At 30.0% G+C, this 16148-nt stretch overlaps 2 protein-coding genes across 2 annotated transcripts in view; one reads left to right on the top strand and one right to left on the bottom strand.

Annotated features, from left to right (window-relative positions):
• Nucleotides 1-16148, top strand: part of Alpha-man-ia (alpha-Mannosidase class I a) — a 316108-nt gene that overhangs the window by 27664 nt on the left and 272296 nt on the right. The window lies entirely within an intron of this gene.
• On the bottom strand, nt 9341-11277 carry LOC141531445 (uncharacterized). Its single transcript, XM_074249281.1, has 3 exons — nt 10555-11277; nt 9794-10390; nt 9341-9606 (listed from the first exon to the last, which is right to left on the bottom strand). The coding sequence occupies exons 1-3, from the start codon at nt 10736-10738 to the stop codon at nt 9341-9343; spliced, it is 1047 nt and encodes a 348-aa protein (XP_074105382.1). The 5' UTR covers nt 10739-11277.

Genomic DNA, 16148 nt, shown 5'->3' with positions numbered 1-16148 from the left:
GTCGGTAAAGTAGAATTGTTTCTGCGACCCAAATTAAAAAATAACCATTTTTAACCATATACTAGTATACGTTTCGCGCGCAAGCGCGCGTCTGAATGTTGGTATGGAATTATATATATTTTCATGCTTATGATATATTTGACCAATCACGTTACGAATAGTTTGTTTTCTTGTGTATATTTTCATATTTTTCATCTAAAGTATACTTGTAGATTTAATGTGGTAATTTGACTTTATGCCATACATAGAAAGGGGAGAAAAAAAGCTGAAGAGTGAGGAGGAATTACACAGAAAGAATTTTTTCGTAACCGAAAAATTCTGCAAATCCAGGAATCGAACCCAGTTATTTAGGTTACGGTCAAAAGCTCGTCCACTGAGCTATCCGAGGCAACATTCAAACTATCATTCAGTTGCCTCATAAGACCCACCGAACAACTTCTTGACAGTGGCGTCGCAAGTTATAGAATTCTGTTTCTTTTACTTGAACATACTATACATCCTTATTCACTTGCTCTTACGGGAAAAAAATTTACTAAATAACATCGTACTTTTCTATAACTCAAATCGTATTTTGTATTTGGCAGTATTGTACTTACATTATTTGTTAGAATTACGATGTTCATATAGTTAAAATTCATAAGCAAATAGTAATTTTTAAGTAATAAAATTATAAAAATCAAGATATTGAAAGTCTAATTCGGGATTACGATGTTACTAGTATAATTTTTCCGTGTAGAACGTTATTTATTATTCTACATGATCATGGAAATTACATATAAATATGATCAGAAACACATTATTTTTACTAAAATAAAAATTGTCTTATAAAATCAATGTCTATTTATTATACTTAGTATTTAATATTTAATTTTTTTGTTCACTTATTAGTGTCAATAAATATTCATGATTTTTTTTGGGCGATGCCTGGAGGGACATTGGGTAGAGCATTACTAGAGCATTAAGGACTGTCACTCGGCGAGTGAATAGGTCGTGACGTTAAAATTTTCCGAACAGAGCTAAAGTAAGCATGGAAAATCCTTCACCCTTCTGAAGCACCCGTCACTGTCCATTACATTTACTGTGAAGTAAAATTCACTTGCTTGACGTCGGTTTGACATTGACAAATGCCGTTTAATATCAATTGTTGAGGGTTTTTAGTTTTATTATAACATATAGAGATTATTCATTGTTTATCAACTCAATATTAATTTGTCTAAATTATTTTAAAGTATCGTCTTTTTGATCTTTTGATAAATTAATATGTATTTCGAATCAAAACTTGGAATCAAATCTCGAGTCGGGAAAATTAGGATTTCAGACATGCAATGAGATTTTATTCGATTACACAACCCTACAGTAGCTAACTTGATTATTTACGGGTTATTAAAGGGTTGTTAGTACGTTTCATATCTGATAAAAGAAAACGCATGTTTTGTCACATCGACGAGCTTATGACGTAACCAGCGGGTTTTCGTGATTGCTATCGCTTTCATCGTGCTCTAAAACAAAGTGTTTCACCTTTATCATGTACGGGCACATATATGTAAATGCATAACATCTGAGAATTGAAAGCAAGAATATAGAATTTTCTTAATATTATGTAAGTCATCATAACGATCTTATGAACTACAATACGCTTACAGAAGTATATGTCTACTTAACGATGACACGCAGTCACGGTGACAGAATCCTATTATCTTTTTTCAGTGAATCGAGCGAAGCACTCTTGATAAAACAATTTCTCGTAGCTTGCCACAAAAACTTTGAGAGGACAATTACTTTTAGCTCCGGTAAAATCCTCTGCAGAAAAAACACAAGATTTAATATGATCTTATTATTTTCGTTAAATTGCGAACTAGTCTTTGGTATAATATCATTATTTGAATAACGTTATAAAAGAAAACTGAAATGATTAATTTTTGTAATAAAATGCTTGAGACTAAAAGACTTCAAAGCTCTTATACTTGTTCGTTATTTGGGATATTTTGCATATCAAATGTACAATAATGATAAGAAAACTGTTTTTAGAAATTGAAAAAAAAAAAAAAGAAGTTTAATTGAAATACTATTCTGAGAGTGATGTTATTTGGTTTAGTTGTGAAACGGAAATAATAAAAAAATTTTGCTGGGAGTACATAAAAAGGGTTCAATTTTTTAATAATTTCCGTTATTAAATATTCATATTGAACATAATGACAGTAAAAAAATAGAAATAAAAAAAATTTTAAGTGGTGATACACATTTAACAATGTGAAAATGGGGTAGCTGGCAAAATTAGTAGGTACAACTTCCGACTGCACAAAGACGGTAACTTCTTTCGTAGAATATAAAATCATGCTGAATAGCCTATGAGTGCTTTTTGTTACACTAGCTTAGTATAGTTCGCTTTGAGAGATAAATATTAAAAAGTATGACTAACTTGATGAAGTTAAAATATAGAATCTTAGATTTACGCTGAACTAAATTTTAAAGTTAACTGAACTAGGTGACTTGTTTTTAAATGACAGTTGGTTAAAAAAATAAAAGATGAAAAACAAACTTTATTTTACCCACTGCTTTCGACTTTCATTAATCCATTAATCTATTAATTCATTCTCCATTAATTCTTCATTGGTTTTTCTCTAGCTTTTGCGCGCTCTCAATTCCCTTGTTTTTTTTTTAGTTTTTATTTTCTGTCTGTGGAAAAACTTTTCAAGATTAATGATTGTCTAATTACCATTAATCAATATTACTTTGCATTTTAATATATAAATTTTTTATTACAAAAAAATAGTTAATCTATACAATTTATAAATTAAAATAGTAGAGGGGGGTGTGGCACAACGGCCCACTACAGTCGATTATTTCTTTTTGTGGTTTAGAACCATCAGATTTGTTTATTTTTCGTCTATTTCGAAGAAATCAGTCAAAATTTTGCCGAAAATCGAAAAAAAATTTTTTTTTCTTTTATTGTACGTAAAGGTTCTAATCTACGTACAAGAAAAAATATAGATATGGTATTCAGAAATTAATTGGTTACATTACATTAATTAAAATCAGATATTGAGTCTTCAGATTGAGCTTTTAAAATACGTAATATCTTGAACCAGGCCTTTTTTGTTTTTGTATTTTTATCAAATCAAAATTAGAAATATAAATTGCGTAGAGTAAGACATCTTTAATTAAAGAAACTTAAATGAGACATTGAGATTTGTTTCTGCCTGGTGCGGAGGATACCGTGATTAATAACTAATAATATAATTACTGTTTCAATTTCAAAAAACTGTTTTCAATTTTCGACACGCTTTAAAATTCAATTTTTTGGTAAGTTTTTCTGTTCAATTAAATTTTTTTCCGAATTAATTTTACTTCAGATAAATAACATTGACCTGAAAAGGCCTAAAAAAATTAATTTTTTTAATTTTTCACAATTGGAAAAAAAAATAAGGTTTTCGTTACAATTTTTTTTTTAGTGGTTCATTATGCCCCACATATCACATGCTAATCCAAAATATCATAAAAACATCATAGAGGTCATGACGGAAAATGAAAAAAAAAATTTTATCTAATTTTTGAGAAAAACTGTTGTGCCCCAGGCGAGTCGTCGTGCCCTACCCTCCCATAAAGGTTATTCATTTTCAGTCATCAAATTAAGCTTTTCAATTTTAATAATGTAGTAATTTTTGTGCATCAATTAAGTGTTTCAAAGCAATTCACAATTAAAATACCGCTTTCGGTCATTTATTAAAGACAATTGTTCTAATAAAAAAATAAAATCTGAAAAACGGTTGACCGTCCATCCTGGGAAGTTATAGCTTTGTACAAGCTCAAAAAATTTATAATTGTGAAGTCTTGAGCTTTTCAAGCTAAATAATACAGCTATTGTGTCACCACCTTTTTTTTCTGAGCAAACCGATTTTTTTCGGTAGAGGTTACCGATATTTTCGGTGGAGGTTACTGATTTTTTCGGTTGAGTCTACCGAAAAATAATCGTTCGAGCAAACCAATTATCATTTTCCGATTAAGTTTAGAGGAACCCTGTGGGATGATGCATAGCGCGTTTCGATCGGTCAAGCCAATTGATTTAGTTTTATATACTAAGGACTTGTTAATATGAATTAATAAGTATTTTTTAAGATTTCTGGTTCACATTATTTTAAATAAGTTGTAGTAGTACATCAATAATAGAACTCTACTTGTAAATAGCGCTTAAATAAAAAAAAAAAAAAAAAAGTTGAATTTTCTAATGAGTGAGATTCTAATGAGTGGTAAATTAACTTTTCAATAAATTTCACTTAAAGGTGTGCACTTTTGAATTTACCCACCTTTTTTTGTTTTAATTATGCAAAACATAAGTTATTGTTAGTATTTACATAATAATCAAGCGATCCGTGAAATAAAATAGTAGTAAAATTATAAAAGTACAGACAAAAGACGGTACTATAACAAATCACCTCGGAAAAGCTGCGTGTTTGCCCTCTAGAGGTATGTTTCGAATGCAAATTCGTCGTCTGGTAGACGGCCGGAACCAAGTGATGAATAAAGATATCTCTCGACCTACCCTATTTTTTTTCTTACGGCTGACACCCTTGAATCTTATACCACCTCTATTCGTTTCACGTAGTAGGGAAGAAAGAGAATGAGGGGGCTAAGATGCACTTGTCTGTGTATATGAGTCTGCAATAAAATGGGTGAGTGAAAGACGACAGTTGAGAAATAAGTGAGAGAGAGAGCTGCGGTAATAGTAGTGAGCTAAAGTAGTAAGAGCTAGCTCTAGTACTAAAGAGAACGTGGTTTTCTACATCGTGGTAGTCGAAGCTTCACGTATAATTACTCGACGAGAAACCCCGCAATCGGGTTTCTACAGTCTCGCTCACTACTACTCTGTGTGTTAAGGTAATACTAACGGATTTTCTTTCTTACTCTGGTCTCTCTTCGTGAATATATTCTTTTATTATTATTTTTTACTTTCTTCTTTTTTCACCCCAATGCCTTTATTTTTAAAACATCCTCGTTTTCTTGCAAGCTTTTCTATCGCTGTATGCAGTCGTTGTCGTTGTTGTTCCACTGGGCTTAGCTGTACAGCGAGGGAAGGCACTTGCACGTCTTGCAATCATTTCTGTTTTGCTTTTTAGCCTTACATTCAAATGAGATTGTTACAAGTAGCTTGGAAACTTGTATTTTCTTCGTTTGTTTATTTATTTTTATACTCAAGTCATTACTGATGTAAATATCTCATTATTTTTGTTGAGTTTGAGCCATATAATAACAAACAAAAATAAATCAATTTTAAGTCGAAAAAAATCCTTTTGAGAACACTTTGATCTATTTCTCTTTAATGTGATTGTTGAAAGCTTTGCTTGATGGGTTATAAACTCAACCTGACTCTTATTACGTTAAAAGAACAATTGTCATAACAGCAGCTGACGTTGAAGGACTGCCGTCAAAAGCCGTATAAGCGAGAATTTTACTCTTATAATTGTACCACTTCACTCATTTCAAACATTCTCACATTTCTCGTAAGCTCACTTAACCGTTAATTAGTTTCACAGTTACTGTTACAATGCTAATGAGTTTGAAGAATACTTGTCTCATCTGCGAGACCAACCTTCATTCTGAAAACATTATTTAATAAATTTATTTACTCATTTTTTGTTAAACCATTAAAATTCTTTCTATATCTTACTCTTTTACATCAGCGAAATTCGATTGAAAATTAGTAACATTAGAAATTTGAATAGCGCGCTACGCGTGCGCCTAAACTTTAACCAATAATGAATCGTGGCCCGTTTTTTGCGAGTTTCGACCTTTGACTAACTTCAAGACTCTCATGTATTTTAATTTAGAAGATTGTCACTATAAGTGAGTGCCGAAAATTACAAATCATCACTAAAAAAATGAATAAAACGGTTGACCCTAGAGGCCATCTCAGCAACTCTCAACTAATTTCAAGTAAAGAGCGCTCCAAATTTTAATTTTTTACAACATTTTTGAGTTGTTTTCTTATTTTTGAAAAATTTTTTAAGAATTTTGAAAAAGGTTTTTTTAAAAATTTTTTTTCTTTTGGAAACTTCTAAGTAAGAATATTGAAATAATTTATAAAGGTTGTCTAAATTCATGTTATTTAATAATTTTGTAAAATGTATTATGAAAAGAAATATTGTTAATTGTAACTATATTTGTATGCAATAGATGCCTGAAGAAGCCATGATCCATGGCGAAACGTCGCTGAATTGAAAATAAAATTAACATAAAAAGAAATTGATCCGTAATAACCTGAATCACCTACTTAAGTAATTAATAATGTTATAGCCAACAGTCAACGTGTTTGTAGAAAATTAGACCCGTCAAATGACAGGGTCAACTTTTTTGGATAAATCGTTGGTTTTCTTTTTTTTTTTTTTTCCTAATTAATTTTTCTTTAGAATCGGTTTTAACTGCTGTGGTCATATCGCCGATTTTAACTGTTGGGAGTGGTACGTTAGGGTCTTTTTGGGTTGTGATAATCTTAACCTACGCGGCAAGGGTCAAATCTCAGTCAAGCTGGTGTCTAAGACCAGATTGAGATTCGAACCCACGCTTGGCAGATGAGTTAGTTCGAGAGCTTTGTAGGCCGTGCGCCTTTTATTTCTCGGCTAACGTCGCCGGTTTTTTGGTTTTCCAATTTGTTAAGGAAGACATTTATTTTAAATGATGGAAAAAGTAATTATCTACTCAAAGAATATATTCGTTGTGAGAAAAAAATTGTTCGGAGTATATGATGATAAAAGTTGATGAATGTAATTATAATAAAATTAATAAATACTTTTTAAGAGTAGCGTATGAAATCAAATTTATCCGTATTGAGGCTGTCGATGGATGATATTTAAAACATATGTGTCAATATGCAGACATCATCAGACAATATGCAAATATAACTCCGCTACAGTGTATGATGAAGTGCCGTACACTGTAAAAAATTTGCGGAGTGAACGCGGAGTAAACGCGGAGTGAACGCGGAGTGAATGATTTTTAATTGATTCACTCCCAGCGGGAGTGATCTTTACTCCGAGGAGTTAATTTTTATTAATAATAAAATTCACTCCGCATTCACTCCCAAAATAAATGAATTTAGAAATAAATAAATTTTTGTAAAGAAAATATTTTTATAAACCCTTTTTATATTTAATTATTAAAAATTTAATTTATTATTTTTAATAATATTTAATTTTAATTATTATTATAATGTTTTTATATTTTTTTTCCATAAATTAATTATAATTAGATAAAATTTTGCTTTATTAAATAATGATTTTTGTTAGAATTGCACTGTACTTTTTTAACTATTGACGTTGTTAAAGATATACGCTCATCCCGCTGTTACACTCATTAAGAGCTTTCATTTCAGTACCCACATGCATTTTGATATATTTTTCATATATACATATATATGATATATATAAATATATTAAAAATTGATGTGAGTACTCACATGACAGGTTTTGTCGAGTGTAACATCGGGATGAGCTTATATCTTTAAAAACATTATTAGTTGACAAGATACAATGTCATTTCTTAACTATTGACATTTTCAAAGATATAAGCTCATCCTGATGTTACACTCATTAAGAGCTTTCATTTGAGTACCCATATGCATTTTTGATATATTTTTCATATATACATTAGGGTGATTCAAAAAAAAAGAATATTTTTTTTTTCCTTTGGTACTCTGAAAAATAGGTTCCTAGACACCTCTAAGAAAGCCTCTCCAAGCATGAGTTCTTAATTGTAACGGGAAGGTCCTCCTTCTTACAGTTTTCTATTTTTTCTTATTATCAGATAGAAAAATTTATATCTCGCTTCCAACTACTTGAAAAAATATCTTGTTCCTTAGATTTTGTAGGAAATTGAATGCTCTACAAAAAAGGTCTCTTACGATTTTTTCGTAAACCCAACCGTTTAAAAGATATTAACGGTTAAAGTTTGATTATTTTTGGGAAAATTTTTTATTTCTTATGAATTTTATAACTCAATGAAAAAAATCATTATGAATGATGAAACTCATAGTTTTGTAGGAAATTTACTGCTCTATAAAAATGGTCTCTTATGATTTTTCGATCAAGTTGAGCGTTTACGAGATATTCATCGTCAAACATCAATGCATATCAATTTTTCTAGTTTTTGATCAATAATTCGAAAAATTTCAATTTATTCTGTGAGTTTCAAGGAAATTTAGACAAATTTGAGTTTCTATGAATAGAAATATGTTATGAACTATTTTTTTAATTAGTTTTTAGTCTTGGACATGTTTGATTACATTAAAACAAAAAATTAGTGCATTTTTTTAAATATATAATTCAATTTAGTGTGTTTCATATGTGTTTCACTTTTTTATCGAAGAATTTATTTATTTAATTATCAACTGCCATATAATTTTCAATATTTTCAACATAACGGTACACTTTTACTGTAAATAATTTCCTCTATTGCAGTTTGGGTAGTTTTTCGATGTTCTTTGATAATTTGCAATAAGTATTGGAATTGCTCTTCATTTTTGTCAAGCATTGATTATACTCACTAACTAATGCAACAGCTCGTTCTGCTGAATCATTAACAACTTTCAATTGGTTAAAGTATTCTTTATTTTCAATGTAACTGTCATTAGTAGGCCACGATTCAATATCTTTATCAAGGAAGTCATATGGTAAATCAAAGATTTTAAAGAGATTTAAAGACTTTTTAGAAACAAAGTCACTCAGACTTTTTGCGTTAATGAATTCAAATCGTTTTTATCAATTATAAATTTTTTAGCTTTAGAATCTGTACCGTTACGAGTATTAACAGCTCCAACAATATTTTTTTACTTCCAATGAAACGGTATCGTCAAATAATGATAAAATGGCAAGTTCATCACTTAAATACCATAAATGCAAAATCATTTTTTCACAAGTTGCTGAAGAAATCAATGAATTGATATTTTTGTACTCGAATAAATTTTTCAAAAACTGCAAGTCATGATTAGCAGCAGTTGTTGCAGAAGTTGATGAAAACCAAGCTTTTAAATACAGTGTAACTATAAATATACAAATTTGCCGAAGACCGTCCAATTCTTTATTAGAAAGTTTAAATTCATTTCTGAATAGAAACATTTTTAAACTATAAATTGCCTTCGCCATCCACCTAGCATGATGAATTGCACCAGGACGTTTGAAAAAATTTCTTCTTGAGGCATTTCTCCAAGGAAAATCAACGACAATTCCAACAATTCTTTATAGTCATCTCGGGGTTGTAGTAACTATCAAAAACAATTAAAAATTTGTCAGAAACAAGAAAATTTTTTTCTTAAAATCGCAGTTAAATCATACCTGTAAGGATTGTGCAATTAAACTAGATATTTCATTTTTTTATCCAAAATGATATCAGCAACAACAGTATCTTCAATTCCAGATTTATAATTAGTTTTATTTATTTCATCCCATGATTTTTTAAATCTTCCGAACATTGGTACGTTTGGCCCAGATGACACAGGCCAATATACTTCAAATGCACTTCTCAATATGATCTCAAAAATGTGGTGACGACATGGTAACCATATTAACTCTCTTCCCAAAGTCTTTTCAATTGCCTTACATGTACCGTTATGAATTCCTGTATAAAGAAAATAGATAACTATCGTTAAATTTAATATTTTCAACAAATTGTAGATTATATTTAAAATCCAAATGAGTAAATAATTCTCAATAATTTCAAAAGTGAAATTCAGTAAGCAATAAAAATTAAACTAGAACGTTAATAATTAAATATTTTTTAGATTAAATTATCATTGATAAGTTACCTGTATTAACTGCCGTCGTGTCAAAACACATCGCCTTAACATAATTAGTAATACCCCATTCACTCAATGTCGATAAAATGGCTGATGTTTGATTGTCTGCCGTCCCAGAATTCATTTTTGGAACCCCAAGTAATTGTTCGGTACCAAATGCAGTTAAAATAACTGGTAGCCATTCCACAGATTTTGATCCAACAAGGTCATTCAGCATTTTTCCGTCCCAATGCACAACGTATTTATCGTGTGTCTTAAAGTTGTCATTAAGTCCTTTAGCAATGTCTTCTCTTTGAAGCATACGAGCTCGTTGAATTGAACTATAACTGAGCGTTGTATCTTCAATTTTAATACCTACTGCTAGTAAAACCGGAGCAATAATAAACATCGCATTTCTACTGCTGACATTAGCTCGGTCGAGTCCAAAAATGACTTCAGGAGTTAAGACATCAAGTTTTGCTCGTTTTGTCGGAATTGGAGGTTCATACTCTGAATCAGATCCAAAATTTGTAACTCCACTTAATGTATACGTAGAGAACGACTCTGATTTTTCACTTGGAACAATCGCATGACTGGTAGACGGTTGATCTAAGTCTGGAATAAGATCTGTTTTATAAATTAAACGAAGAAAATGTATAGAATTTATTCATTTTGATGACAAATAATTAAGAAAGGACTCCAAAAATTGTCTAGTCAAATGTCATCTAGTCATCTATGAAAAGTTACACTACTACCTGACTTTATAATAATTAAATATCTCAGATACTTACTACTCTCATCTATTCCCATCATAGTTGTGGTTAAGTTTGATACAGGTACATTATTAGAAAGAATCTCTTTATGGGTACCGAATTTTTGATCCAAATACAACTTTCTAATATTATCATCAAGCACTTTTAAGGATTTTTCGCTCACAATGTCGAATAATTGTTCAAGATCAGTCTGAAATTTCATTTCCTTTTGGTTTTGCGCTGAATTCTTTTTATCGAAATTTTTTTGTAATTTTAACCATTGACTGTGATAGCGAAGAAATTTTTGACTGCATTAGGAGCTCCACTAGTTGGAATCTGATTTTTTCTCCACAGTTCAATAACTTGGTCAACTGAATTTTTAGCACTTTGTTTGATTGAATACTTTAAAATTTTAAGTTGGTAGAAAAACACACGCATAACCTCTTTCACTTTTGGTAACTTACGTTCCGAAATTCTTTGTAGAGGTATTCCGATAAAACGTATTTCTTTATTCATTGTAGGTAAATTGATGATAAATAAATTTATGTGATGATTATAAGACTTATTTAAAATGAATTATTTTATTACGTATTCAAGATGATCAGTTTTAGGAACACTGAAAATACGGTATTAAATGGGTAGATACTGAAGATAGTTGAGAGTAAAAAACATAGATGGCGTTAGTTTCAGAAGACAAACAGAAGAAGAAATGGAATTCAAAACAAAAATCCCCTCGAACGAAAATTTTATGTATATTTTGTGAAAAACAATTTAAAAATACGCATTGAACAAATTTCATAATAATAAATGACAACGCGATTAAGATTTTAAATTATTAAAGATAAAATTAAAAAAATATTATTAGAATAAAAACTTTCAAATGAATTTTTGAACAGAAAACATCTATAGGAGTTGCTTTTATAATAAAAACTCAAATTTGTCTAAATTTCCTTGAAACTCACAGAATAAATTGAAATTTTTCGAATTATTGATCAAAAACTAGAAAAATTGATATGCATTGATGTTTGACGATGAATATCTCGTAAACGCTCAACTTGATCGAAAAATCATAAGAGACCATTTTTATAGAGCAGTAAATTTCCTACAAAACTATGAGTTTCATCATTCATAATGATTTTTTTCATTGAGTTATAAAATTCATAAGAAATAAAAAATTTTCCCAAAAATAATCAAAGTTTAACCGTTAATATCTTTTAAACGGTTGGGTTTACGAAAAAATCGTAAGAGACCTTTTTGTAGAGCATTCAATTTCCTACAAAATCTAAGGAACAAGATATTTTTTCAAGTAGTTGGAAGCGAGATATAAATTTTTCTATCTGATAATAAGAAAAAATGGAAAACTGTAAGAAGGAGGACCTTCCCGTTACAATTAAGAACTCATGCTTGGAGAGGCTTTCTTAGAGGTGTCTAGGAACCTATTTTTCAGAGTACCAAACGAAAAAAAAAATATTCTTTTTTTTTGAATCACCCTAATATACATATATATAATATATATAAATATATGAAAAATTGATGTGGGTACTCAAATGAAAGGTCTCGATGAGTGTAATGTAGGGGTGAGCTTATATCTTTAAAAATGTTAATAGCTCACGAGATGCAAGGTCATTTCTTAATTATGTATCGAGAGATAGAGTATTTTCGACTGCAGTCTAAATAGTACTTATCATAATAAATTGGCTATTGGTGAGAATAATATGAAACCATGAAAAGGCACAACTCCAAGTCAAGACTTTTCCAACGATACCAAATTTAACCATAAAAACCCATTTCATCATATAAATACACTGGCCACAAAATTTTACTTATTCTTTTAATAATATAGATTATTATTATTATTATTATTATTATTATTATTATTATTATTATTATTATTATTTGTTGATTTATAATAAATCATTTATAGTAAATTAACTTGGAGATTTTTTTGTAGAACGAAAATTCATCCTTATTTTATTTTTTTTAAAAACTCCGAACGCGGATGTTTTTCGGAGTGAAATCCGGAATCACTCCGGAATCACTTCGCAAACAAAAACTCCGGATTCACTACCTACGCGGAGAGATTAATTACTTCACTCCGGAACTCCGAGTGATGGGAGTGAAATTCACTCCCGATTCACTCCAGATTTTTTACAGTGTATACTCCGATGTTTATTTATAAATATCTGTAGATACAGTCGTAATTGGATAAATGTAACCTAAGCTTATGCTTTGTAGAATATTATAATATTATTAAAGCGTTCAAATCACAGGATAGTATTTTGATGAAATTAGGAAAATTCAATTTTATATCAGGAAAATTTTCTTGAATGTTATTTCGAATATGAAAATAAAATCAATCTTGAAGTTACTAGATCGATGTATTTAGAAGTCAACCTACATTTATTCAGTAAATTTAATTATGGACGTGTAAGTGGAAAAAACAATTAGTAGAGTCAACAGATTATTTTTTGGTTGATTCAATTGATTTTATCGGTGACCTTCACTGACCTAACTCATTGCCTCTAGTAAAAAAAAAAAAAAAAATGAATAATCTATCTAGTTTGCTGATTGCTTATCTATCGATTGTACCTATAATTTTTTCCGTGTAGCAGAAGTATTTTCTCTTCATTCTTATATCACTGCCATTGAGCACGCAGGTGCGAGAAAATCAAATACCAAAATACTAACAATCATGATTTTGAAGTTGTCTGCGAATCTCGAAGGCAGTGAAAATTTTAAAGAAAAAATAAACAACTTACGGGAAGTGACAGGAATAAGCTTCGACTGCATTTACAACTGTAATGGCTTGTACAAATGCGTCAGGTACTCATAAAATTCCCTTGATTGCAATTGGTAAATCTGCTCAACGTTGCTGCTTTGAAGGGGTGAATAATTTACCAGTTCATTATACTCATCAAGAAAATTCTTGGATGACCCGTGACATATTGGGGAGTTGCTACTCTGATGTTTTCTTGCCCGAAATTAAGAAAAAACATGACCTCGAAAATAATCCTGATTCCAAGATTATTTTAATCATGAATAATGCAGCTTGTCATCCGCTGGCCAAGGAATTGAATAAATTGTGTTAATCTTGTATTGTGATGTTTTTGCCTCCAAATGTCACTTCATTAATTCAGCCTCTGGATCAAAGTATTATTGAAAAATTTAAACGATGCTATCGTAGTGACCTGATGGAAAAAATTTTGCTCGATGAAAGCTATAAAGAAACTGAAGAAAATTATTTTTTAAAATCATTTAATCTTTTAGACAACTGTAATTTATGTGCTCTCGCGTTGGATGAAGTAACTAACGTTTACATCAAAGATTGTTGGAAGAAACTAATTCCGTTGAGTTCAAGTTAAATAACCGAAATACAATTAATAAATATAATTGGAAATTAACCCTTCTATACACTAATGAAACGGATTCAAAAATTTAAAATGTGTTCTGCGGAAGAAGTTGACTGCTGACTCCGGAATGATACCGATGATAATGGCTAGCAACCTCTATGAGATGAAGGTATCCTTGCTGATCGGGATCAGGCTGATCCTGAAATGATGGCAAAACTGGATGACGAAATTTCTTATAACGACCAAAATTGAACGACCCATGATTCCGTCGTAGAAGGTGATTGTCCTACTTTCATAGAAGCTATGGATGGGTTAAATAATTTTATAAAAAGGTATCAAAGAAAGGGTGAGAATCGAGATGATGCACTGAAAGCCAGTCAAGAGTTGGTGAGAAATATCATAAATAATTGATGTTTATTTGATTATATAAAAAACTGGAGACTATTTATAATCTATAAAGTACTTAATTCTATTTTTTATTGATCTCAATTAACGTAAAACTAAAATTTCATGAAAATTATATTATATTCTTAAGTCTTGTTGTTTAAATATAACGTAAGAGTATAAAAAATGATAAATTATAAACATTTTCATATTAGATTATACAAAGTAGATTAAAATTTATTCGTTACATTAAACTAAAGAAGAAGATTATATTCATTTTTAAGGTAGTACGGATATGAAAGCAATATTTTAAGAAATCCTCGAAACTTTGAATATAAGTCATTCAATGCATAATACATATGCTGTTAAAATTTGAACACGATTTTCCCCGCACCCAATTTAAGATAATTGCAATTGAAAATGACATTTTTTATTCATGTAACATGGGAGAAGCGTGGGAAAATGATAATATTTTAAATTTTTTCCATCGAAGGAATTTTACTACTCTATCTAAAAACTAGTAGATTGAAGAATATGATATTTCAAACAATTAAAAAAAAAATGAAAATTATTTACCACGTAATTTTCAAGATTAATTAAAATAAATTTCACTTTTAGAGGATTATTTTCAGGAGAGGGGGTACGAAAAATAGCCGCTAGTCATTGAAACCGTTGTGTGTGTGTGTGTGTGTGTGTGTAGAGAATGTAGTAGTCGAAGATTGCAATAATGTTAAAAAAACTTAACCTACAACCTTAGCTCTGTCGATGCGTATAATATGGGTAGTGAACCAAAATTTTTTGTCTGGACTGTCGCGGAGGTACTACCTTAACATATCTGAATAGAAATTTTTATATTTTGGAACCAAGTACAAGGATGTTTTTATTTGTATTTAATAAAAGAAATATGTAATTCATTCTGCAGTTTATCATTGTTGGCAATATTACGAAATCTATCTAGAGTGAATTTCAATCTTAAAAGAATTAAGAATTATTAATTAATTAATTCAATCTAAAAGGATTAAATCAATTAAAAATTATCCGCTCTGCCTTCACTTCACTAAATTTTTACGGTGTAAATTCAAATATTCCGGCCACTAACATTTAAACGTGCCCGCCACTGAGGTTTTTTTTTCATTGGTCGGATAAAAATTCGTTGTGGAAGATAGGATCGTCAAATATAAAGAGAAAATTCGATCAAGCATAGAGGGAGGTCTAATATAGAGGGATTCCATGGTAAATTCTTGTACCTAAAAGTTTTTCAGTACCTAAAAAATTATTTTAAAAGTTAAAAAAAAATGTATTTATTTATTAAATATATTAATAGAACATATATCGTTGACAATAGAGTAAACAATTCTGTCATGTCATTGTTTACTAAGCTAAATGACTTATCTATTGATCCATTAAGATGAATATAACATTTGCTTTAACTTGTCACTTCAATACGAACTATAGGTAAATGAAATCATAACTGATAAAGGTTAACAGCTGGTTCTTACGATTGCATCTTTATATTTCTCACCTAGACAAATAAGGATTTTGAAAAAAACGTTCTGCTATATAGGTAATAAATTTTTTAATTTATCTTTTCCATAGCAGAGCGTTTTTTTTTTTTTTTTTTTTTCCGAAATTCTCATTTGTTTAAAAGAAAGAAATAAAACTGCAATAGCTTCATAATCATGAGTGAAACAAGGATAGCACCGTTTCTGCCAGTGAGCCACCCGAGAAAAATAGGGGACTGGCTGTTAGAACTAAAAAAGGATAAAAATTGGAATTAAAATATCATATAATTATCTAATAATTTATTGAAATAAGCCGTTTTTGAATGCTTTATATTGTGAGGTGTGCAATAGTTCAGAAAACCAATGTCTTTCTTTCTTGACTCCCCCCCTCCCTATT

Source organism: Cotesia typhae, unplaced genomic scaffold, assembly GCF_013202065.1.
Source record: "Cotesia typhae breed Kobodo isofemale line unplaced genomic scaffold, CoteBio_Ctyphae contig_5, whole genome shotgun sequence".
In the NCBI taxonomy this organism is placed as follows: domain Eukaryota; kingdom Metazoa; phylum Arthropoda; class Insecta; order Hymenoptera; family Braconidae; genus Cotesia; species Cotesia typhae.
The sequence above is the reverse complement of the archived record's forward strand: the minus strand, read 5'-3'. Positions and strand labels throughout refer to the sequence as shown.

Coding starts and splice junctions, on each gene's coding strand:
- LOC141531445 (XM_074249281.1), bottom strand. CDS start 10,738: ATGAAATTTCAGACTGATCTTGAACAATTATTCGACATTGTGAGCGAA. Junction 10,391..10,554: donor GATGGGAATAGATGAGAGTA/GTAAGTATCTGA, acceptor TTTATAAAACAG/ATCTTATTCCAGACTTAGAT. Junction 9,607..9,793: donor CACGACGGCAGTTAATACAG/GTAACTTATCAA, acceptor TTCTTTATACAG/GAATTCATAACGGTACATGT.